Genomic DNA, 25234 nt, shown 5'->3' with positions numbered 1-25234 from the left:
AGGGTTATTGTTCCTATGGGTAAGGCACCCCGAGCTGGGGTTAGGGTTTCTTTTGTTAGGGAACCCCGCCCTAGGGTCAGGGTTCCTATGGGTAGAGCTCCCAGCGCTGGGTTAGCGTTTCTATGGATATGGCCCCCTGAGCTATGGTGTGGGTTCCTATGGCCAGGGCACTTGGAGGTAGGTTTAGGGTTCCTATAGGTAGGGCATCCCGCCCTAGGGTTAGGGTTCCTAGTGGTAGGGCTTCCAACCCTAGGGTTAGGGTTCCTATGGGTAAGGTATTTGGAGCTAGGGTTAGGGTTTCTATGGGTAGGGCACTTGGAGTTAGGGTTAAGGTTACTAGGGGTAGGCGACTTGGAGCTAGGGTTAAGGTTCCTATCGGTAGGCGACTTGGAACTAGGGTTGGGTTCCTATGAGTAGGGCTTCCCAGCCTAGGGTTAGGGTTCCTATGGGTAGAGCACTCGGAACTAGGGTTAGGGTTCCTATCGGTAGGGCTTCCAGCCCTAGGGTTAGGGTTCCTAAGGGTAGGGCACCCACCTCCCTGTCCCCTGCCGCCCCATCCAACCCCTGCTCCTTCCTGACTGCCCCCCCGGGACCCTTGCTCCCATTCAATCCCCCTGTTCCCTGCCCTCTGACCGCCCCAACACTAATCCACCCCCCCAACTCCCCTGCCCTCTATCCAACACCCACTCCATGCTCCCTGCCCCCTTACCACGCTGCCTGGAGATAGGGGCCGGGCCAGGCCAGGCCTCGGGCCGGGTCAGGCCTGGGGCCGGGCTGGGCCGCTTGGCCGGGGTTTGGACCGGAGCCGGGGCGCTCGGCCGGGTCTGGTGTCGGGGCGCCCAGCTGGTCAGGGGCCAGGCTGGAGCCACGCCGTCTGGCCAGCCGAGGTCGGGACCGGGCCGGAGCTGCGCTGCCTGGCTGGCCACGGTCGGTACTGGGCCAGAGCCGTGCCGCCCAGGGATGGAGTTGGGGGCCAGGCCGGAACCATGCGACGCCTGGAGCCCTCCTCGCACCCCCGCCCCCCTGCCCCAGCTCACCTGCGGGAAGCTGCTGCTTCCTTCTCAGCTCTCCCAGGCTTCCTGCGCGAACTGCTGATTCGCGGGAAGCGGGAGGAGAAGCCTCAGGAGCGTTCAGGGGAGGAGGCAGAGGCGGAGTGAGGTGAGCTGGGGCCGGGGGAAGGGCAGGGAGCTGCTGGGGCTTTTGTTAAATTTAAAAGGCCTTTTCGAACCAGTTGTCCCTCGCAGGACAACCTGTTCTAAAAAGGCTTCTAAATTGAACAACCGGTTCCCACGAACGAGTGGGAACTGGCTCCAGCTCACCACTGGGGGGAGGAGAGAGGAGAAAAAGGGAAGGGTCCATGGGCACATGCAGTAACAAGGGCTGCAGCAGGGTCTGGAGAGGCTGGGGCAGAAGCTGGGACTTGGGAGGCGCAGGGAGGGGTGAGTGGGCATGTCACTTTGGAGGAGACAGTAGGGGGCGCTGTGGATTGGAATTCAGTGTGGGACTGGGAGGGGGCGCTGGGGGCTGTGGCCGTAGAACTCGGGGGCGCTGTGGCGGTGGAGCAGGGCTGGGAGGCGGCGCTAGGGGGCGCTGTGGGCTGTGGCGGTGGCTCCGGGCCCGGATCGGCTGCTCTCGCTCCTTCACGCGCCCGTTCCAGGGTGGAAGGCTGCGGCTGCGCGCGTTCCAGGGTCGTTTCCGTTGGTGACGTCCGGCGCGTCCGCCAGGGCAGAGGCGCAGCGAGGCGCTATGTCGGCTCCAGCCGGGATCCCCCCGCGCCCCGCCGCAGCCCCCGGAGGGGCCAGAGCGCCCGCCGCCGCGCCCAGGGCGCCGCCCTGTCAGAACGGTGAGGAGCCGAGGCCGGGGATCCGCGCGGGCCTAGCGCTGGGGCGGGGCGGGGCAATAGCGGTGGTGGTAGAGCGGCGAGGGCAAGCGGCAGAGAGTGGGGAAGTGGGGGCTGGGATGGAGGAGGGTGTAGCGGGGCTGGGGCCTGGGGGCTGGGACAGAGAAGGACGTGGGGGAGGCTGGGACGGAGCAGGGCGTGGAGGGGGCTGTGGCAAGGGGGCTGAGAGAGGAGGGCAGGGGGGACTGGGACAGAGGGCGGGGGGCTAAGTTAAGGGGGCTGGGACAGAGGAGGGCGGGGGGAGGTTGGGAGGGGTAACTGGGACAGAGGAGGGTGGGGGAGCAGGGGGCTGGGACAGAGGAGGGCGGGGGGAGGTTGGGAGGGGTAACTGGGACAGAGGAGGGTGGGGGAGCAGGGGGCTGGGACAGAGGAGGGTGGGGGGTGGTGGTGGTGGCTGACTCTGCCTTGGGGCATTCCCATGTTTTTTGTCTGGGTTAGCTGGGCTGTGTGTGTCCACTCACGGGTTTAGCACGTGTACTGTGCGGTCCAGTCGTGCTCCCATCTAGCTGAGTGACAGGCTGGTTTAATGTCACATAACATGCTTTTCAGGATGCAGAGTGAAGCAGTGTCTTTAGTTCACAGGAGGTTCTCATAGTCCTGTGAGTGGTTAACCTCGATTGGTGATACTCAGACTGAGGTTCGGGAGCCACAGGTGGCTCTTTAATGTGTTTCCTGTGGCTCTTTGCAGCACATGTGATTTAATTATTAACCAAACAGGCTGCTTTTACTGTGGGTTTGTCTAACGGCTAAATCAGCACTGCTGCTACTGATGCAGTGGTGTCAATGACAAGTTAAGTCAGTGGCATAGCGCTCTCCCATCGACTTCTGTACTCCCGCTCCTGGAGAAGCGTAAGGTAAGTCGGCAGGAGAGCGTCTCCTTTTGACTCAGCAGGGTGTAGACATTGCTATTAGGTGACCTAAGTAACATCAATTTCAGTTATGTAACTTACCTAACTGAAGTAGCATAACTTAGCTTGATTTACAGCTTTAGTGTAGGCCAGCACTATTTTGTTAATCAATTGTAGTTGATAAAATAATACTTGATCAGTTATTTTGCTGTGAGAATAATCTATGGGTATACAAACTAAATATGAATATATAGTACTATAGCAAATGAAGCAATGAATTTACACTACTGTGGATCTTTTTTGGGTAATGTTGATCGCTAATTTGGCTCCTAAACCACTGTGGTCTGAGTATCGCTAGCCTAGATGTTGACTTCCCTCTTTGCAGACATTCATGATTTGCAGGTGGAGGTGACCTATTTGGCAGTATGGAGAGCCCTGCAGGAGTGACTTTTCACTTCATAGACAAGCATGCACAGCTATCTAGACATAGTTTGTGTTTTTTTACTGTGTCTGGTGGTTGGGAAGTGGGCATGAAGTGTTTGGAAATTAAGGAGCTGTGTAACTGAGAGAAAAAAACCCAACCTTTGATAAGTTTTTGACTATCACTGCAATTCTGGCTCTGAAACAGAGGAATAACTTCTCGGACTATTAAATAGTGCCAGTTAGGCTTATTCAAAATAGTAAGTGAGGTAGTACAATATTTTTCCTCAAATTTAATTTAATTTTTGGAACCTTTCTAGGTGGGAAACTGCATCTTGGGAACACTTTGGAGGCTGTAACACACTCAGGCATTGGTTCTGCAAACACTTAGACACGTGGTTTGTTTTGTACACCTGAGTAGTTTCGAGGGGAATATTTGCATTCCCAGTGGATCTGTTCATATACGCCAAATAAGCATGTGCCTAAATCTTCAGGATTAAGACTTTAGGGATTTTCAGGAAATAAACGATGCATGATTATTCTTAAAAGGATGTGAATTACTAAAACATGATGCTTTTTGTTTCTTCTGGTGTTTTATTATAACAAAATGAGAAGACATGCACTTCAAGTTACATATCCTAAAATTGAGCAAACTGCCTGTGTGTTTTAGCATAATATTTTAATCTACAATGATACTGTCACTGATTTTATAGCTCACAATTTTAAAATTGATCGTAAAATATGTATAATTGATTTAATGAAGTCTTTACAGCTTCTGATCCTAATCAGTTTCATTTCTCTCTGTTATTTGTATTAAGCATATTTGCTAGTATTGCATTTTAACATCTTCTCCTAGGCTCTGATTTTACAGTCAGGTTGGCATGGGCACAGAGATTGGTCTTTGTAGATCTGTTTGCAGGATTGAGGTCTTTAATTTTAATACCCTTTGGTTATACGAGCAAAGTTTTAGCTGTCATATTTAGGCAACAGACTGTGAATCAAGTTCATGCAAATATTGTTGAATGTTTGTAGAAACCTGGGATGATTAAATAGAAACTTTTAAAAAGCGGCTTTCAACTTAAATTTTGTAATAACTGTGACCAATGTACTTTTTTCTATGTTTATAAAATTCTAATGTAAACAGTTGTTTTCAAATAAACAGCCATTTCCATGCATTGTTGAAATCCAAATATTGTAACACTAAAAATAAGAAACTATAACTGACCATATATTTTTACTGTATTAAGACTATGGAAGAAATGTCAAAAATAAGAGTAAAAATAGTAATAACCATTTGGATTTTTAAAATTCTTTCACTGTAATAATTTAAGGGCTTATCAGCAACATGCGTAAATAATTTTGTTTACAACCTTTTTTAGTTTGACCATTTACCTGTGATTCAGACAATCATTTTTAATTCTTAAAAGTTTAAAAAATAAACTCAGTAGCTGACTCTTGCATTTTGCACCTTATTAGTGCCATAATTATTGAGTATCTATTCGTTTCTTGGTTTGCATATCCTTTACCTTGGATAGATTTACAGTCATGTAGAGTTGGTGATTCATAGGTGGTAAGGTGTTAATTTAATTTGTCACTTTACATAACCACACAATAACATTTCAACATTTTGAAAAAGATATTTTGTTTTTGATCTACCAGTCCTGGAAACTTACATGCAGCATTTGGGGCATTGTTTATATAAAGGAAGGGGAGAAAGAAGGGAAATAGGAAATTGAAAAACAAGACTGCCAGACTTGATTTTTTTTTTTTTTTTAGTTTTAATGCCATGTTCCACTTTGCCCAAAATGGCACTATCTGCTTCCTTGAATTTGGTCTGTGTTTCTAAAATCAGTATTTCTTATATGTTGTGAGGAGTAAGTAATGCATATGTAAATATAGTTACTGATGTGTTTGCACATGCTAGAGATGAGTGTGTTGCTGCTAGAATCCTGCATACACTAGGTTTCATAGATTCTGCCAGATCTTTTCCCAACTCTTGGAATTTATTGGAGCCTCACAAAGAGATCAATCAAAAGACTTCCATCAAAAGGATTTAGTGTTTGGCAGAGGTGATAAATTGGGACTTGCAAGTATTCAAAATGATGTTAGTTCTCATGGCCTTGTTACTATTTGTCTGATCCAGGGACAAGTCCATGTGAAGGATCCTTAGTGATTTTCATACTGGTACACACTTTAAAAAAATTGTTTTGTAAAATTGGCTTGCCTTTTGTTTGTCCTAATAGTTTTCTTCCTAACTATTCAACTTTTCCTGTTCGATTCTGTGCCAAAGCCCTTCTTTTGAAATACCTATTTTGCTTAGCCCATCAATTTTGAAGTCCAAATGTAAGAACTTGTCACTGAATATTTGAAAGTAAAATTATTGATTATAACTGAACGTGTTGCTGGTGGCTGCTATCTAGCTGAAAAGTGACATCTAGATGTAGGTAGTACTTTAATATGAATTCAGACTATTAATAATTTTTTTCCCAACAGTCTTAAGGAACTGCAGTGTTAAAAATTAAACATGTTGAAACACTAAATACTAAGGAGATAATCTATTAAAAAATCCACACATTTCTGTAGGAAGACTTTTTAATAATGTTGTTACAATTGACACCTAAGATTACAACTAAAATAGATGCTTCCTTTTTTTCATTTTGGTTTGTGCATTTGATAGCACTTTGGGGTAGTCAGTTTCACTTAGGCCTGGTCTACCTATGGCTTTTGCACTAGTATAATTGTTGGGTAGGCTGGGTTGTTTAAATGCCAGTATAGTACAACCCCTAATGCGAGTGAAGTTGTACTGGTGTAAAGGTTTCTTAGACCATTATAGCCTCTTTCCTGTCCCATATGGGAATAAGCTATACTGGTATGACTGTGCCTACACTAAAAGGGTTTTACCACTTTAACAATATTGGTGTAGTTAAGGTGGTATAATTTTTACTTTTAGACAAAGCCTGTTTCTTCTTCTATCAAATTTTCCCTGTTTACATGAGTCTCTTTGCGCAGCAACAGAAGAGATAAAATGGAGAGAAAGTTGCTAGGGGTTTTGAGGGGAAGTTGTAGTACCTGAATCTCCAACTCATATTTTGCAGTTACCTAGATTTCAAGTTAAAGGTGACAGGTTTCAGAGGGGTAGCCATATTAGACTGTATCAGCAAAAACAACGAGGAGTCCTTGTGGAACCTTAGAGACTAACACATTTATTTGGGCGTAAGCTTTCGTGAAGTGGGTTATAGCCCACGAAATCTAATGCCCAAATAAATGTGTTGGTCTCTACAGTGCCACAAGGACTCCTTTTTTTTTTTTTCAAGTTAAAGGTATATGATGTCCTGGGTTAATGATTATGTTGCTTTTCAGCTAGGTATCCATCACCAATAGTAGATTCAGCTGTTGTAATTAAGAATGTAAGGCAGTATTTTAAAATTTAGGTGCCTAAAAAGCACCTAGGTCTATATTTAGTGTCCTAAATAAAAAGGTAGCCTGATTTTTCAGAAATACTGGGAACTCAAAGCAGCCCTGAGCGCAGGCAAACTTTATAAATGAACCCAGGCATGGATTTAGGTGTCTAATTTATGGCATCTAAGTTTGAAAATACTGGCTCTTACTCTCATAGTTTAGAACAGAGGTCGGCAACCTTTCAGAAGTGGTGTGCTGAGTCTTCATTTATTCACTCTAATTTAAGGTTTTGCGTGCCAGTCATACATGTTAACATTTTTAGAAGGTCTCTTCCTATAAGTCTATAATATATAACTAAACTATTGTTGTATGTAAAGTAAATAAGGTTTTTAAAATGTTTAAGAAGCTTCATTTAAAATTAAATTAAAATGCAGAGCCTTCCAGAATGGTGGCCAGGACCTGGGGAGTTTGAGTGCCACTGAAAATCAGCTCGCATGCCGCCTTCCGCACATGTGCCATAGGTTGCCTACCCCTGGTTTAGAACTTACTCATTGTTAGTAGTAGGGTTTGGAAAAATGACACCTACCAGCCAGGCATCAGTACAAAAGATGTTCATGGGAAGGGCCAGTGGCCCAGTGAGTAGCCTAGTCACCTGTCCCACCATTAATGACAAGAGGGGGCTATTACTTGGATTCCACTTGGGGTACATTTGGGAGGGGGGCAATCTTTCGGATTAGCCTCTGATTGGTTAGGGGTCTGATAAATTCAGAGCTCTTAACTGAGCAACTTCAGAGGACTGGAGCTGACTGCATACTTAGCAGGAATGCACTGCAACAGTTCACATTTATTTCACATTCAGAAGGTTATTATTGTTCTTTGCAATCAAACGGGTTAGAAATTTAATACTCTAAATTGAAGCTTAGATTCTGCCAAAGTTGATGGTGTTTGTTTCCCTGTTTGACGAGTATGAAACTCACCATGACTATGTAGCCTATGAGTGGCTTTTTCAAGCTCTAGTGAAAAATGTACCTTATCTTCAAACTTTTCAAGATTGCTGCAGGTATTCTGTCTAGATTCCTTGGTTGTTAAGCTGTATATCCAGTATACTGATGCTCTCCTTAATCCTGCTGACAGTCACATTCTATAATCCTGTTGTCACTTCTGTGTTCTTCCTAGTATGGTATTTTGAGCATCCAAACCTCACTTATCCAAAACCCTCCTGTTACCTAAAACAAGGTAATGTTCTCTGGGAATTTCAGTAAAGATTTGGATGAAATTTTGAGAATTCCTCATTCCTTGCCGATAGCCCATCCTCAGGTGAAGTAGAGATGGAAAAGGAAGCCATTGGGATCCATGAAATTCCAATCCTGCTTAGCTCCTTCACTCTACAAAATGGAGTTGCTTAGGAGTTGTGTAGCAGTAGCACTTGTGTAGAAATCATAAGATCTGGATGAACAGAGTTCTGTGGCACTTCAGCACTAGATCCCTCTTCCAGCAGCTCTGCTAAGCTGACCAGCTGTCTGTAGTAATGAGAAGCACCTTGAAGTCTTCACACACATTCTCCCCAGTTATCCAAGCCCAGTTATCTCAGTGTTTTTGTATGTCCCCAGAGACCATTGGATGTAATATACAATATTCTGTTCGAAAGGGTGAATAAAGAGTAAAGTTATGCAGGAGCAGATCTGCAGTATGATAGAAATAGGGGGAAATGGAGGAAGGGAAAAGAACAAAGGTAGAATTATCATTAAGGTATACTTTGGTAAAGGCACTTTATTTTTTGTAATTGGGACCACCTCAGAAATAGTCTCTGGCCTAGTAAGGGATGAATCATATCTTCCTCTGCTTGAGGGAACCTCAGGGTGTGAGTATATTCCCAAGTAGCCCAGATATTTTTTTAAGGTCCATGTCTTTCCTTGGTTGGTCAGGTTGTATGGGCAAGGGATGAGGATCTGAAGCTGGTGTGGGTATTCTGACCCCCATTATTATGAGTCTACTGCATTTATTTTAGTATTTTTAATATATGATAAATGCACTTAGAGCTTTGGATGAGCACTTTGTCTTATAAATATGAAAATCTACTGCACCAAGGTCAATTCCACTTTGTAGTCTCTAACAATGAGAGGCATCAGGAGAGCAGTATCTTAAATTAACTTGGTGAGTTTTCTGCTTAGTTTTCAGGATTTACACTTTTTGCAAATCTGAAAGTATGTTGAAAAGTTTTAGGACTCTTGAATTGCTAGATACCAGGTTGGTATTTAAAGCAAGTCTCTGCTTTTGTAATGGACTTTTCTTTTCTAGACCATAACAGTTAATATTTAAGCATATTTCAGATTGTTGTTGTGAACTCTTAATTTTTTTTCAGCTAATGCTGGATAAGTGAACTCTGAAACTATTTAAATTATAAAATAAAGCTAATCATTTTTAAACTGTTAGACATGCTAAACTATTATTGTGCAGTTTAAATGTCACAGAAGCTGATACCAGTATTCTGTAATCAGAGAGGTTTTTGTGTAAGTATACAGTAATGGCCAGATACTGCACTCCCTTTTCACTTAGAATTACTGTTGAAGGATCGGGCCTTAAATGCCCAGTACCTTTCTACTATAAATGTAAAATCTGCTAGTAAAGGACTGGAATTTTTCAAATCTAAAAGTTATGGATCTTTTTTAAATTTGTTTTTGTGTGATAAAATTGTTCTTTCTTTCATTGGCTTAGCTAGAAATGAGTGTCATTTTCTTCAGTTTTCACACTTGTAATCTGCCACTTGTAGTGAAAGAACAAAAATGTTTGTGGTGTTAGAAGTGGCTACTGAACATACTAAAACTTATACAGTATTTAAGACTGGAAATGAAGATAATTCAGCGATTATAGGAGATGGAGATTTGAAGCAGTGAGATTATGGACTAGTGGTTCAGTCTCCATTCATTCCCAGTCTTATTTTTTCAATGCTAATTTTAAAAAGGCATAATACAATTTTGGTACTATGCACAGCCCTTTCACTTGGAGATCAGGAAGTGGAAGAAGTCATATTACACACTGCGCTGCACTACAAAATACTGCTTTACTGACTTTTTTTGTATTCAATATAAGAAATTAAAAATACACTAAATTAGATGCGGTTCACAGATACACATCTTTAAAGAGATGTCATAGAACTTGTTGGGTGGAAAACCAGTAAATATAAGGTGTCAAGAATATTTGAATAAAACAAGGCATGACAGACTGAATTATTGATGCCTCTTTTCAGGTGGCTGAAGGCATGAGGTCACCTGAATGGTATCAGTAGCCCATTAACAGACACCATAAAATAGCTCATTACTGTTAGAGTAGGGCTCATTAATTTTACACTTCATTTTTTAAAATGTTTTCTTGGGCCATATTCACCATTGCCCTCTACTCTGACAGTTACTTGGGAAAGAGGTGTAGGCATCTTTTGACCATTATTTAAATGTATGGTTTCTCAACATTTTTAAGGATTCCTGGACTATTTGGGATTTTTTTTGTTTCTCAAAAATCCAGTAGCCCTTTCAGCAGCACTTTGTGGCCTAACAAATGCTCTCAGCTCACTTTGTATGGGGTGGGGGGAAAAATTGAACAGCTCTCACTTTAGCTTTAATGATTAGAGGGTGCCCAAAGGGCCATAAATTGCTACTGAAAGGGCAGCCTGGCACTTTGGAGAAGGAGGCTGTTTAAACTGTCACCCTATTTTTTCTCCTTCAGCCCCTCACCGCTCTTCCCAAACTCTCTCTTGATCTCCTGCCACCACAGGGTGCATTATCTTTGTTCCTCCATTCCGCATCTGTTGAACATAATAATGTGTAATTTCAGAAAGGCTCTATCAGCTAATCAGAAGGCAGCTTTGGACAATTAGTACATAGTCATGGCTAATTTGAATTTATTTATAGCTACAATATTCAAACTGCTCTTCAAATTAATCAAAAAAGAACTAGATAAATGTATGGGGGATAGGTCCCTCAATGGCTATTAGCCAAGATGGACAGGAATGGTGTCCCTAGCCTCTGTTTGCTAGAAGCTGGGAATGGGCAACAGGATGGATCACTTAATGATTACGTGTTCTGTTCGTTCCCTCTGGGGAACCCGGAATTGGCCACTGCTGGAAGTCAGGATACTGGGCTAGATGGACCATTGGTCTGTCCCAATATGGCCATTCTTATTTTGTCATGTCTTGTCAGAGTTGAGCTCTGTGGTGACCCAAGAAATAATAGTGTAGTAGCTCAGCGTGACCAAACAATTGATTGTTTTGTTGATTGTAAATTAGTTCTAGTAATAATTTAAAAAGAGAACCCTGAGAGAGAGGTTATCCTCAGATAAAAAATAGTTGTCTAGTGGGTTAATGAAAAGAGCCTGAGAGGAACCGACTGTTAGATTTACTGTGGTCCAGCCTGCTTATATAAACAGATATGTGGTGTATGGTCAAATTGGGCCACAGCTACTATTAATAGTGGAAGTCCTTACCAGGCCTGCACCCATGGGGGTAGGGGTAGGTACTGTTGCAGGACCAGTTGCATTGATGCACTGAGATCAGTTTCCACAGTGAATGCAACCCACCTATAGTCAGAACCTTATCTCTGTTCCAAAATCTGTTGTACCTGTTCACCTCCCCCAAATGCATACTGAAGCCTTCTCTACATACAGAAGTTGCACCACTTTAACTTAAATCACATTTTAAACCAGTGTAAAGGCTGTGTGGACTCATTTTTGGTTTAAACCAGGCTTATTTTAGTTTTATAATTTTTTAGTGTATTTTGTGCAGACAAACCTTTAGAAGGCAGCTTACTTTATCGAGCTGCTCCCTAATTTATTCTGTGCTGGCAAGGGTACTTGATTAAGTGCAAACAGGGTACTCAAAACACAAGTTGCTCTATGAGTATGTGGATGCACAGTAGCCCTGGCAAAGATGAAAGCGTATTTGATGCAAGCAGCTTATCCTGTCAAGCCAAATTAGAGTGGGGAAAAACAAATGAGAAATTCATATATAACTAAAAGTACTTGGCAATTACTGTCTTATACCAGAGGACTATGGGACAGTGAATGGAAATAAAGAGCTATCTTTCTGGATACTGTATGTTTATAGCTGGGCTTTTGTGGAAGCTCAGACTTCAAAAACAAGGTGAGGGGATCCTGGGAAAAACAATAGCAACTCAACATTGCACTTTAGTCATCTCTTAAGAATTCATAAAGCTAAGTATTACAAACTTTTATCCACTGATGGATTGGTTTGAATGGAATATTTTATTGTCCTATCACATTTAACAGGTTGTTTTTGAAAAAAATAATATATGGAGATATACCTATCTCATAGAACTAGAAGGGACCCTGAAAGGTCATTGAGTCCAGCCCCCTGCCTTCACTAGCAGGATCAAGTACTGATTTTGCCCCAGATCCCTAAGTGGCCCTCTCAAGGATTGAACCCACAACCCTGGGTTTAGCAGGCCAATGCTCAAACCACTGAACTATCCCTCCTCCGTCCATGTTGGCATTTTTCTGTTATAAATACCAAAAGTTCCAGGTAATGTTGTTTATTTTTTTTCTGCTATAAATACCATTCTTTTTCAGGGGCTTTCTAAGATGTTTGTTTAAAAAATAATCCCCCAAATATAAATATGACATGTAGCATCTTAGCTTGGGGAAAACTTTTTACAACACATTTTCAAATATCTGAGATGGAACTTTGAAAATTGTGTTTTGTATGTGTACACAAACTGCTTCAAGTATTTTATTTTCACATAAATGTCGGCTACTTTAGCTATTCTGTCCTTTCCACTGTTTGGAAGTAGCTTCCTTTTTTGATGCTGTTGATTGCTTGCTCCTCCTGCTGGCATGTTAATGCTAATAAGCACACTGATCCTCCAGTCTGTCTGTATGTCAGCCAACTGCGATAAAAGTGTATGTAACCCATACAGCTTTAATACATATGACATTTTCTCTTCTTTTCAGGTCCAGTGCAGAATCAGATGCAGTTCCCTTTTGGATATGGCTTACATCTTGAAAACTATAGTGATTCCTCCGGACACTACCCACAAGTGCCCCATGAAGCTGTCCCCTCGCAGTTGAATAACCAGTATGTTGCTGATTACCACTCTGCTTGCTATTCTATACCAGTTCAAAGTGTCATGACACCTTCTGTGGGTCCCAGCATGTTGAACACACAGCAGTTATACAGTGGGGCTCCTCATCCTGTGGAGTCAGCTGGAGGACTTACCCAAGGAGCAATATCATCTGCATCCCATTTACATACAAGTGTTCCACAGTCGTATTCTGCATTGAGTAGTCACTACAGTTCTTCAACCAGCTCTTCAGTGGCATCTCAGGGATTTCCCCTTTCTTCTGGTCATTATGCCATGCCTACTGTCTCTAGTGCTGTATATCCTAATCTTTCCTATCCTTCCATGTCTGTTGGTAGTCCATATGGGCAGGTATTTACTTCCCAGAGTCTTCCAGCTGTTGGACAGTTCAAAGAGACTAATACATTTCCTGATCAAAGTTCAACTGTACCTCGTACACTGCAACAGCAAGTTCCTTTGGGATATAATTCTACATCATGGTCCACTTCAGATTTTCAGTCAGCTCAAGACAACTTCAGCAGGAATAACACTGGATCCCTGGCTAAAGCAAGCAACCAAATAAATACAGGTATAGTACTATGCCAAAATCAGGAAACTTCTAAATGAAATGAAGTATTTTTCCATAATTGAAGCAATTTAAGTGATAGTTTATAATGATGATGCCTCATGGAAATCTGAAATATTTTAAATGTGGGTTTTTCTGTTAATTTATTTTAATAGACATTAGGTATTCTGTTAATTTATTTTAATAGACATTATCACCTCCTGTTCCTTATTAATCCCTTGAAGACATTATTTTCTGTTTCTGAGGACATAATTCTCTCCATAGCAGCTAATTGTGTTATTGCTGACAGCTGTATGACTTGCAGCTCTCTCAGTGGAAGTCAGCTAAGGAAAAAGACAGTATTTTTGTGCAAATGTTTCTAATAAACATTTTGGGAAAGAATACATAAACATGCATAAACAGAACTGAAGAGTCAAAGAAGCTTCTAATACCTAGTATATCTATGTTTAGGGGGAAAAAATAGACAAACTAGATATATTTTCTCTCAATCATCTCGGAAGACAGAGAACCTAATAAAAAATCAGTTTGTCATGCCCCGACATGGTGATTAATACTTGCAAATGCTAGTGAAGGAAAACTATACTTATTTTTCTGAGTCCACTCTGCAAATTCAAAAAGTGTAAAACCATTTATAATCTAAATGCATTTGAAAATCCTATCTCTGGTAGCAGCCATCTTGCTGATAAGTTACTTGGACATTGGCAGCATCACATATTCAGCAAGGTAGCTCTCAATATCAACTGTAATAAGAAAAACCCTTAATTCTGTTAGATACCTTATCTTTTGTTTAAGGTGGTAAGTTTCTCACATTTTTAAGTTCCTGACTGTGAGCTGAGCAAGATGGGGTATAGTCTTCCTTTACTGGAAGAAATGGATACTAAACAACTGAACGCACCTGAATTAGAAAACAATCTATTTCAAATTCTCATTGCACATTTGGAGATGATGTAAGAATTTTTTTAGCTGGGAAAAGGGGACTTGGGTTAGAGGCTTATTAAAAGAGAGTTTGAGAGGTGCTTATCATGTTTCTTTAGCTGAAGGTTTGTCTTGACTAGGAAAAATGGTTGAGTTCTGGTCAGGCTAAGCCCTGGTCTACACTACTGGGTTGGGTCGAATTTAGCTGCGTTAGGTCGATTTAAAAATGACTGCATCCACACAACCAGCCCCGTTCCGTCGAACTAAAGGGCCCTTAAAATTGACTTCTGTACTCCTCCCCAACAAGGGGAGGAGCACTAAAATCGACCTTGCTGGGTTGAATTTGGGGTAGTGAGGACGCAAATTGATGGTATTGGCCTCCGGGAGCTATCCCAGAGTGTTCCTTTGTGAGTGTGCTGGACAGCACTTGGAACTCCGATGCACTAGCCAGGTATACAGGAAAAGCCCTGGGAACTTTTTCATTTAATTTCCTGTTTGGTCAGCAGGTGAACTCAGCAGCACAGGTGACCATGCAGTCCGTCCGTCCCCCGCCCCACCCCCCCGAATCATAGAGCGTAGAATGTTTCTACACTCCCCCTATCATCTCTGTCCATGAGGTTATTGCAGACTAGAAGGCAAAAAAACCACACTCGCAATGACATGTTTTCCGAACTCATGCAGTCCTCCCGCAGTGATAGGCACAGCTTAATGCATTGAGGCATTCAGTGGCAGAGGCCAGGAAAGAATTAAGTGAGCGCGAAGAGCAGAGGCAGGATGCAATGGTGAGGCTAATGGGGGAGCAAACAGACATGATGAAGCGCCTCTTGGGGGAGCAAACAGACGGGAGAGGGATAGCTCAGTGGTTTGAGAATTGGCTTGCTAAACCAGGGGTTGTGAGTTCAATCTTTGAGAGCACTGTTTAGGGATCTGGGGCAAAAATCTGTCCGGGGATTGGTCCTGCTTTGAGCAGGGGGTTGGACTAGATGACCTCCTGAGGTCCCTTCCAATCCTGATATTCTATGATTCTATGACAAAGCATCTGTTAGAACTGCAGGAAAGCCAACAAGCGCACAGACCCCCGTTGCATCCACTGTATAACCACCTACCCTCCTCCCCGTGTTCCATAGCCTCCTCACCCAGATGCCCAAGAACGCAGGGGGGAGGCTCCGGCACCCAGCCACTCCACTCCAGCGGATGGCCCAGGCAACAGAAGTCTGTCATTCAAACAGTTTGATTTTTAGTGTGGCTACAATAAGCAATGTGGCCTTGTCCTTCCCTCCTCCCCCACCCCACCTGGGCTACCTTGTCCATTATCTCATATATAAAAGAAAGAATGCATAGTTTCAAAACAATAGTTACTTTATTTCAAAGGGTGGAGGGTGGTTGGCTTACAGAGAATTAAAATCAATAAAGGGGGTGGGTTTGCATCAAGGAGAAACACACAGCTGTCATGGCCAGTCATGAAACTAGTTTTCAAAGCCTCTCTGATGCGCAGCGTGCATTGCTGTGCTCTTCTAATTGCCCTGGTGCCTGGCTGCTCAAAATCGGACACCAGGCGATTTGCCTCAACCTCCCACCCCATCATAAACATCTCCCCCTTACTCTCTCAAATATTATGGAGCACACAGCAAGCAGCAATAACTGGGAATGTTGGTTGTGCTGAGGTCTGACCAACAGCATCAGCAAGCTTTTAAACGTCCAAAGGCACATTCTGCCACCATTCTGCACTTGCTCCTTACTACTGTCCAGGCTTCATGAGCTATGGGAAGTGGTGGAGCTGTACACCATGCCCTGGAGGTTGCTAGGAGCCGGGCAAGGAAGATGTTCCCAGAACCCCCGGCCAAGCTACATGACCGATGGGGATGGGTAACAGTCCTACTGCACCGTCTGCTGCTAAGGCAAGGAGCTGCTGCTGTGTAGCAATGCCAGGTGCTGTAGGCGCTTCTGCGTTGGATGCTTGGAGGTCCTGGTAGGGCAAGGTACGTCGGCCAAGGCAAAAGAGCAAGAGCCCTGGAGCTGTTACATGTGTCAACCATAGAAGTGCTATTGCGTGTTACAGCACTGACTGGACTGGAATGTACGGCTGCAAGATTTCTTCACCAGCGACAAATTACAGGAATATGATGCACCTAAAATCTAAAAAGGCCTGCACATTTCCTAGAGTCATTACCCTTGATAACAGAATGTCAATGATTGCATTGGCTGCTTGGATCACAGCAGCCCCCACAGTAGACTTGCCCACAACGGCAGTAGTGATGGTGAGCTGAGCGGGCTCCATGCTTGCCGTGGTATGGTGTCTGCACAGGTAACCCAGGAAAAAAGGCACGAAACAATTGTCTGCCATTGCTTTCATGAAGGAAGGGGTGACTGATGACATGTACCCAAAACCACCTGCGGCAATGTTTTTGTCCCACCAGGCATTGGGAGCTTAACCCAGAATTCCAATGGGCAGCGGAGACTGCGAGAACTGTGGGATAGCTACCCACAGTGCACCACTCCGTAAGTCGATGCTAGCCATGGTAGTGAGGACGCACTCTGCCGAATTAATGCGCTTAATGGGGACATATGCAATCGACTGTATAAAATCGATGTCTAAAAATCGACCTAATTTCGTAGTGTAGACATACCTTAGTTAAGCCCTGCCTAAATTCAACCATTTGTGTAGTTTGAATGCAGAATACCTTTTAGTTTAATTTTAGTATGTTGAGTTTTAGTTTAGGCTCCTGCTGGATTGAAAATGATAGTTTGTCAAAAGGTTATGAAAAAGAAGTGTGCATGTTTTTTACTTATTTTAACTATAAAAACTTGAAGATGCTTGTCCTTAGAATTCTTAGGTGAAGAACATCTTTGTATTTCCTTTTCTTCCCGCTGTCTAATAAAAACTGCTTTCCTCACCTGTCAAAATTGAAGGCTTTCGGTTATGAGCCCCCTCACAATCCTTGTTCACGTTATCTCCTTCAATAAGCTATATTTTCAGCCTAGAACTATGCTGGGTTGCATGCCAAGAAGTCTCTACTGCTGCTCCGAGATGCTTATCTGCTGCTGCTTCCATTCCTACTTTATAGGGGATTTGCAATTGCAAAGAGAGGTTAGGAAGCTGGCTTCTTCCTTTCGTTGCTTGCAGATCCTCCTCTTATAATGCTACGCTCCCTAAAGATTCCTGACACACACTCTCCCTCTTTTTCTTGCACCTCCCCTTCTCTCTTCCTTCCCCCAATAAATAACTTTAAAACATTGAAAACTAAATCACACTGAAGTAGCTAGTGTCAAGCATTAAGTAACTTATATGAAATGGGGTGATGACATAAATGATTTAATTTCCCCAAATCTGCTTGACTTCTCTTCTTGCCCTACTTCTTTTGTTTTTCTTAAAAAGGTTAAATGCAGAAACCAGTTAATGCCTTGTTAAGTTTGAAAATTTAAATGGATTAGTCAGGATATTGAAAATTTGAAGTTTCCACAATAATAATAAACTTGACCACGTTACACACGTCCCAGGGAAAAATTGACAAATTATCATCAATCCAAGCAACAATCCAAAATACTACCATACATATCTGTAGTATTAATGTGAACCTTTTTGTGTCTGTTCAAATTCTCAGTGTTAATGTTGCATTTACAAAGATTTTCATTTAAATGAAAAATGTTGATTGTCAGACATGTTAAAATCCATTATTTATTTGCTCCGAACAATGTTGTCTCCAAGGAACATGGTTTTTAAGACAGAACAATGGAGCTGGCAAAAACCTAAATGAGAATTTGAAAGATGCATGGAGTGGTATTTTTGAGGTCTTCGGTTTGTTCCTTAATGAAGAGGTAAGATAAGAAATCATTTCTTAATTGAAAGTATGAGTGCTAAAGTAGTGTTTACATACAATTTTTCCTTCAGTAAATTTCTATCTGGTTTTAACTGATTTCTGAAAAACATCTGTATAAAATTTCCACTACATGCATCCGACGAAGTGGGTATTCACCCACGAAAGCTCATGCTCCAAAACTTCTGTTAGTCTATAAGGTGCCACAGGACTCTTTGCTGCTTTTACAGATCCAGACTAACATGGCTACCCCTCTGATTGTAAGCTCTTTGGTGGCAGGGACAGTCTATTTGTTCTGTGCTTGCTTGTACAATACCTATCACAAAGGGGCACTTATCCAGATGTGGGGCTCCTAGATCAGGGGTTCTCAGACTGGGGGTCGGGACCCCTCGGGGTTGCGAGGTTATTACGCGGGGGGTCGCAAGCTGTCAGCCTCCACCCCAAAGCCTGCCTTGCCTCCAGCATTTATAATGGTGTTAAATTAAAAACACTTTTTTATATATTAGTGGGGTCACACTCAGAGGCTTCCTACGTGAAAAGGATCACCAGTACAAAAGTTTGAGAACCACTGTCCTAGATGCTCCCATAACACAAATAAATAATAAATGTTGGGCTTTTAAAAATCAAAGGTGGGGGATGGAATTGCCTAGTATGGTGTAATGTAACTTCAAAATAAATATATACCTATTTACTTTTATATACCTAAGAATAAGCACTAATACAGTTTTCCTTTTCTACTGTACTAGAGCAATATAACACCTAGCTCATTGAATGTGAGGTAGATAATTATGCCACTGGCCGATCCAAAGATTAATTTTTCTAAGTCAGTGAGCTGTACCCAATTTAAGTTTATTTTGTTCTGTTTGAGATTATCATGTTACATACAACAGGCTGAATATTCTTAACGTTAACTAGGCAAAAGCAAATTCTATAATAAATTTGCACCATTTGTGAAGCCTGGGATAAACAAAGCATTAATAAATAATAAATGTTCCATGTGGTGGTAAATTCCAGACTTTTGCTGAGATTCACAATTTTCCAGCTAAAATTGCTCAGCAGATTTTTATCCATGACTAACGTGGCATTATATTGAAAGTGTAACCTGAATTGCTGCAACAGTCAGGTCAGGAGTAAGATGCCAAATGTTTCTTTGTTCCCGGTGTAATTAATTCACTGAAGGAGGGAGTGATATAGTTTTAGTTACTTTTTCAGGTTGTTGATGCAGGCTTAAAGCATTTTCAGACTGAGTAAAATTTGTTTGGTATTGCTATAAAACTTCCAGTCTTCAATCCTGCACTACATATATTTACAAAAAATGTAGTTACAAACATAAATATTTTTCTTGATTTACTTTCCTTTCATCTTCATTACCTCTGTTTCTTATTTCTTAGGAAGTAACTTGTTCAATTTAGCACAAGAAGTATTATACAGTTTATAATGTGCCTTGTGCTTAGGGAAGGTTGACTTAAAATTTGCAGCAGCTCCTTAAAATCTTCTTGCAGCTGATCACTTTAAATGGGTCCTACTCCATTTTTACCTGCTTGGTTGGTTATACAAACTGACACGTTAGGAGCTGGCCACTATAGACATAAATTTCCTACGCAGAAAACTTCATCCATGTAAGGATTTCTTTCACACCAAAACAGATGGAAAGATAAAGCCAAAAATCCAGTAAGCCAGGCACATCTTAAAACCAAATTGATGTTCTCCAGGTATCTCTGAAAAGTATCAAAAACAAAGTAATTCAAAAGGAAACAGAATTTCAAGAAGTTACAGGTGTTTCAGAGGCAGATATTTTCCAAAATGTGTACCCTCACCACTTTGCTTTCATGGATACAGTACACAGAAATGATCAGCAAAATAACCTCAAACCCTTTCAAGGACATCTAGAACACATTTTCTGGGTTTGTCCGTAGAATGAAATGTTTTGACTCATATGTAAATAAATTTACAGAAAACGTTGGACATAGACTTTGATAAGATATTCAAAGGGTTTAAGATTAAACCTACAGTTTAAAGTATGTCTAAACAAGATGTGGCAAAGATCACAGCTCAGGAGATTGTCCTAAAGCCATTTTGAGGAGCAAAGTGAACTTCTTGTAACATGCAGGAAACAGACAGCAACCTGTAATTAAAATTACTTTTTTATTTAAAATGTCACTTTTGTGTAATAAACAAAACCTGCATGCATGCCCAACTAAGGCCAGATCTACACTACAAACTTTTGCTGGCAGAGCTCTTTCAGTGAGGGGTGTGATTTGTGACCAAGGTATCTGTGCCAGCAAAAGACCCTAGTGTAGATGCAGTTATACTGGCAAAACTGCTCTTTTTTTCCTGATATAGTTTACTTTTGCCAGCATAGCTTATTCCAGCCCCCTGCTTGAGCAAAATAAAGTTTTGCCAGTATAAACTGTCCAAATTAGGAGTGCTTTGCCAGTATAATATAAATACTAGTCTGGACCTGGGCTAAAACAGCGCCATGCCGTGTACCTGTGCCCTGTGTACCTATAATGCCTGTATAGAAATCCTTTAGGCTATCTACTTGTTCATCTACATCTGTGCTTATTGTTACTTAATCACATAAGTGTACACATGTATGTATAACAGCACCTCACAAAGAAATTGTATTTTTACCCATATAACATTACATATAAAATACTTGGCAGTTAATCAGAATTAAGAAATGCAAAAGTTAAAATGCCAACAGCAGTGTTAAACTGGCCACATTGTCTACCCAGTGTTTTCTATTCCTGTTTAAATAGTTAGTTAATTATCATAGCTTTATGTTATAGTATACCACAAAATATACAGGATATAGAGTGTGACTTAGATTATATTGCTGTAGCTGCACATGGCCCTGGCTATAATGTTAAATCTTCTAACTGTAGAATGTTACCACAAATACTGGAAAGACTGTCCACCAAAATACAGAAAGAGTACTTTTAAAGGGTATCTTCATAACTGTGAATGGTGCCACTGTACTGACTAATGATTTGCAATAGAAGCTCTAGCTTGACGTTTAAAAGCAGAGAGGAATGCTCAGTGTTTGAATCCATGATAAGCCAAGAGGCTGCCATGGTTGCAAGGCAACTGGTTGAACTATAGTTAGTTAACAAAATACATTGCATGACAAAGGGAAGTCAATGTTTAAATGTAATCGTACATTGACCGCTCTGTGCCGAAAATGGTAGCTTCGTATTATTTTAATTTATATTTAAGGTTCTTACTCATTTTTAGTGATTAATTCTTCACTGTAATGTCATAAAATATATTTTATATTGCAGTTTTCCTCTAATTCTGGTTAACTTTAAAAGGTTTTCTGCACTTTTTCACCTTTACTGTGAGCTACAAAACATTGTTAGTTTCATGGGTACATTTTTATGACATCTGCTAGCTGGAATATGGTAGTGGCTAATCAAGCTTGTCTAGGATAAGCCAATAGAAAATATGTACTTAAACAGATGTTCAGTCAAGCTTTATCTTAAGCTTGATTACTGTATTGTAGGTTAATCACTACTTGAGTATTTACTTCATCTCCTTGTCAGCTGAGAAAAAAACTGTTAGCAAAATTAAAACTGCTGGAGATTGTGGTTCATGTGGTGGTCTTTCAAGAGTGAATGGCATACTTAAAGCAGTAACAAAGGTTATAGTTAAAATTGTGAACGTGCTTTTATTGTAATACCCTGTTTTCAGTTGCTCAGGACTCTCCAAAACTTTTCTCTATGAATATGTAATTTTTCCAGGCCTTATTTCTGCATTTTTTTAAATCATGAGAGAAACTGTTCTGATGTTTTGAGGGAGTTTAGATAAAAGCCCCAAACCTTTTCCTATAAATTTGTGAAACCTTTTTGGATAGCTTTCTGCTGCAACAATTTTTGTAATAAAATTAACATTTGGCAAGGAAATAAATCATTAAGAATCTTTGAATGTTCCAGTGAAAATTGGTTAGATTTTTTTTAACTGAGTTATGAACAATTGATCATAGCACTTTGTGCATATAGGTACTCTGGGGGCTACTGCTTTTAGTGCATTTACCAGTATTCTAAGTAATTAGAAAAATTATCATTGCTCATCTTTTATATAAACTATACCAGTTCACTCTGTCTGGCATAATTAATAAGTAGTGCCCATTATTAGAAACTGTTAACATTTGTGTATACACTATAGAAAAAGATATATTGTTTCATTAATGTTTTTTATTTATTTTAGATTTCAGCAATAAACCGTTCAGAAAGTGTTAGGCAGCCTAGTAATTAAACAAACTTAAAATACAATGACCACTTAGTATCATTATTCATGTACAGTTAACACTTTAACTTAGCCAGCCAGTAAATCAAACGAACAGAATTGTTGCTTTAAATGCCTTCTTTCCCCTCAAGCATTCCCTAAAACCCACTCAAAAATATTGTACTATTTGAGAAAAAGTATAGTATCACATGATAGTCTAATTATGTGATCCTAATATATACACAGGTGGTAGAGTTAATGTTGCACATACAAACTTGGGCTTTCCTGACTTGAGTTGTAACTGCAACTGTAACAATATTTATTATTTTAAAATATAATGCATATTTATCTATTTTTTTTTACTTATAACAGTTGTCTCATTTGTATTCTAAATGCTGGTGGTCAGGAGAATTTCTTTTGGTTTTATTTTTGCCATTTTAATAGCCTGATCTGGTAAAATAATCATCAAAGACTTGATCCTGGCTTCTGGTTTATTGGTTTGCATTGGCAGATGTTACCTTGTAAAAGCAGGTACTCTGCACCTGTACATCAACCAATTTTCTAATAGCTCTCAGGAATATGTATTCATAAGGGGAGAATTGAGCTTGAAGTGTTAGAACAAAGGTTGCTAAAAGTACAATTTATTCAGACTACATTGATTTTTGGTGGAAACAAAACATTTTCATAACTATATTTAACTTACTCCCTTTTACAATATCTGTGCCCCTTTAAAACTCACTTCATTGAAGTGAGGATAGTTTTGATATGGTAAGTATTCCTAATGAGTTATATCCTGCCTCTTGGCAATCGTTTGAGTTTTAATGGGAAGATCCTATCATGTTCAGATGTTCAAAACAATATTGCAGATTCCCTGTGAAAATATTTTAATATTTCATGTGATACTAATTGCTGATTAAAGCAGAATCCCAGGTGTCTGGGCCCCATAGTTGGAAAGGACCAATGTTGTAAGGAAGCAGAGCAGTGGAACACTGCACAGCTGATTGCTGCAACTTGACTGTGCTACCTTACTTGAAGGAAGATTAGTGACTGGGCAGTACAACAGTCTGTCAGGCTGAGAGTGTGATTTTTGAGGCAAAATTAGAGGGCATAGGTTTGGGGATGGATCAAAAATTTGGCATATCCAGGGTCTACTTAGCATTAAACCATCTATCTGATGCTTTCTGTGTGAAATTACAGTTTCTTCTTTAGTTGTTGGTACAATTAATATTCAAAACAGTAGTCTCTTCATCTCAGTGGAGTGTTTACTTAACAGAATTGGTGTTCAACTGAAACATTTTTCTCTTTCTCAGCAATCTAGCTGTTTAAAGCTCTTGTTCTTTGAAATACTTTAACTTAATGCTGGTTTCAGAGTTCCTAAGATAACTGTTGTCTGGTATTTGTGCAATTGTCTTTGCTAACGAGTAAAATGTTATCTTCCTTTTTCACTCTGTTTTTCGGTTGGTATCTTAGATTCATCGCATCCTGTAAGCCAGAATGTTCAGTTTACCAAGCCTGGTGTAGAAACATCTGTAGTTTCTTCTGCTGTGACCTCTTCAATAAGAACACCTGTTGGAGACCACTTAACTGAACCTGCCTCTGTGCCTTCCAATACACAGCCATCGGAATCACTGCTTCAAGAAGGTATTAAAAGCAAGAGGAGAGTTAGCTTATTTTAGACTATATAATAGTGATTTAACTTTTAATATTTATCAAGGTTTTAATATTTTTAGTTTGTTTCCATTTTTTTTCCTGTTGACAAAACGTATCTGACAGTGAGCATGTAGGGCAAGTCTCTGTTTTGTCTTTTGATTTTTTTTTTAAAAGCACAATTTGGATTTTTTTTAAAATAGACCTATTTGCAACTTGTCCTACATACATTTAAGTATAGTAGGGATTATAGTAGGTTTTTGCTTTCTGTTGAAACCCCTCAGTGGTTGACTAGCGCCAGGGCACCCCTTGCTGCATTCTTTCAAAATGCTGTGCACCATTATCTTGGGTCTGCATTTATTCTGTCTATTCTCCTCTTTTTTGTTTCCATTCTCCTCTCACACCCCTTTTTTGACCTTTTTGCTGTTTTTCATTTTTACTCTCCTCCCTTAGTCATTCCTGGCTATTCCAGTTCCCTAATTTGCCAAAAGGCCATGTGCTGTTTGGGTAGTGTGCATCCATTGGTGACTCTGTGGGATCTGGTCACATGCTGTTGCTGCTGATCTATGTTTGAAAAGCAGACATAAAAAAAAACTTGGGCTAGGGAGCTGTTTCCTGAGCCTGTAGCCCTATATAAATTGCTCTTGTGGCAAGCTGCAATAGGGACTGTTGGAGGAGCAGGGAGATAAGCTGTCAAAGAAGCTTCTTGGTGCTTTATTCAGGGCAGCACCTTTGTAGTGGGGAACTGGAATGAATCTAGGCTCTTGCACCTTCATCATCCTCACTGATTCTCAGTGGTCCCTTCTGGGCTTGCCTTCCAAGTTGTAAAACACTACATTATGTATAGATGGAGATTCCAATTTCCATATTCTTTTTTTGCAGTGTTTTCTCTTGGCTACTTTAGTGCTCTGTAACTTCCTACAAAATAACATTTTAATATATTTGTTTAAATAGTGAATACATACATTTGAGCAGATACCAGTTTCAGTTACAATAAAATATGTGCAGGTCTAAAAAAATTCTCTTTACATACTTGGCTCTGATACAATGTTTTCATACGTAGGTCTCAAAGCCCTTTTTGTAATCTGTGTTATAATCCCTATGTTTATCAATGAATAAAAACCCTAGGAAAATCCATTAAAGTAATCTATTGTCTGTCAACCGGACTTTTATCCCCCAAACATGCAGAGATTAAAACTATTCATTGTTTGAAAAGTACTATCCCTACACTAAATCTTTTTAAAATCATTACAGAAAGTGATATTTGTGGAAATTGATTCGCAGCTGCCGTTTTTGGTTCTTAAACAGTTTTACAGCCATGTTAAGTAGCTGAACAGAATTTAAACCCTACTGCTGAATGAAATTTAATTGCAGTATAGACATGCTAAATGGAGTTTGCTACAGCACAATGT

At 40.8% G+C, this 25234-nt stretch overlaps 1 protein-coding gene across 4 annotated transcripts in view; it reads left to right on the top strand.

Moving 5' to 3' along the window:
• The first annotated feature begins 1731 nt into the window (after positions 1–1731).
• SEC24B (SEC24 homolog B, COPII coat complex component) overlaps positions 1732–25234 on the top strand; it is an 86856-nt gene continuing 63353 nt past the window's right edge. For 3 of the 4 annotated variants that reach the window (XM_045019195.1, XM_045019193.1, XM_045019192.1), the window contains exons 1-3: positions 1732–1843; positions 12526–13221; positions 23634–23816. In XM_045019195.1, coding sequence (XP_044875130.1) covers positions 1747–1843; positions 12526–13221; positions 23634–23816 — 976 coding nt within the window. In that variant the 5' untranslated portion in view covers positions 1732–1746. The remainder of the gene's footprint in view (positions 1844–12525; positions 13222–23633; positions 23817–25234) is intronic. The other variant, XM_045019194.1, reaches the window with a different exon arrangement.

This window comes from Mauremys mutica, chromosome 5, assembly GCF_020497125.1.
Source record: "Mauremys mutica isolate MM-2020 ecotype Southern chromosome 5, ASM2049712v1, whole genome shotgun sequence".
Lineage (NCBI taxonomy): Eukaryota > Metazoa > Chordata > Testudines > Geoemydidae > Mauremys > Mauremys mutica.
Note: the sequence above shows the minus strand (reverse complement) of the source record. Positions and strands in the feature narration are given on the sequence as shown.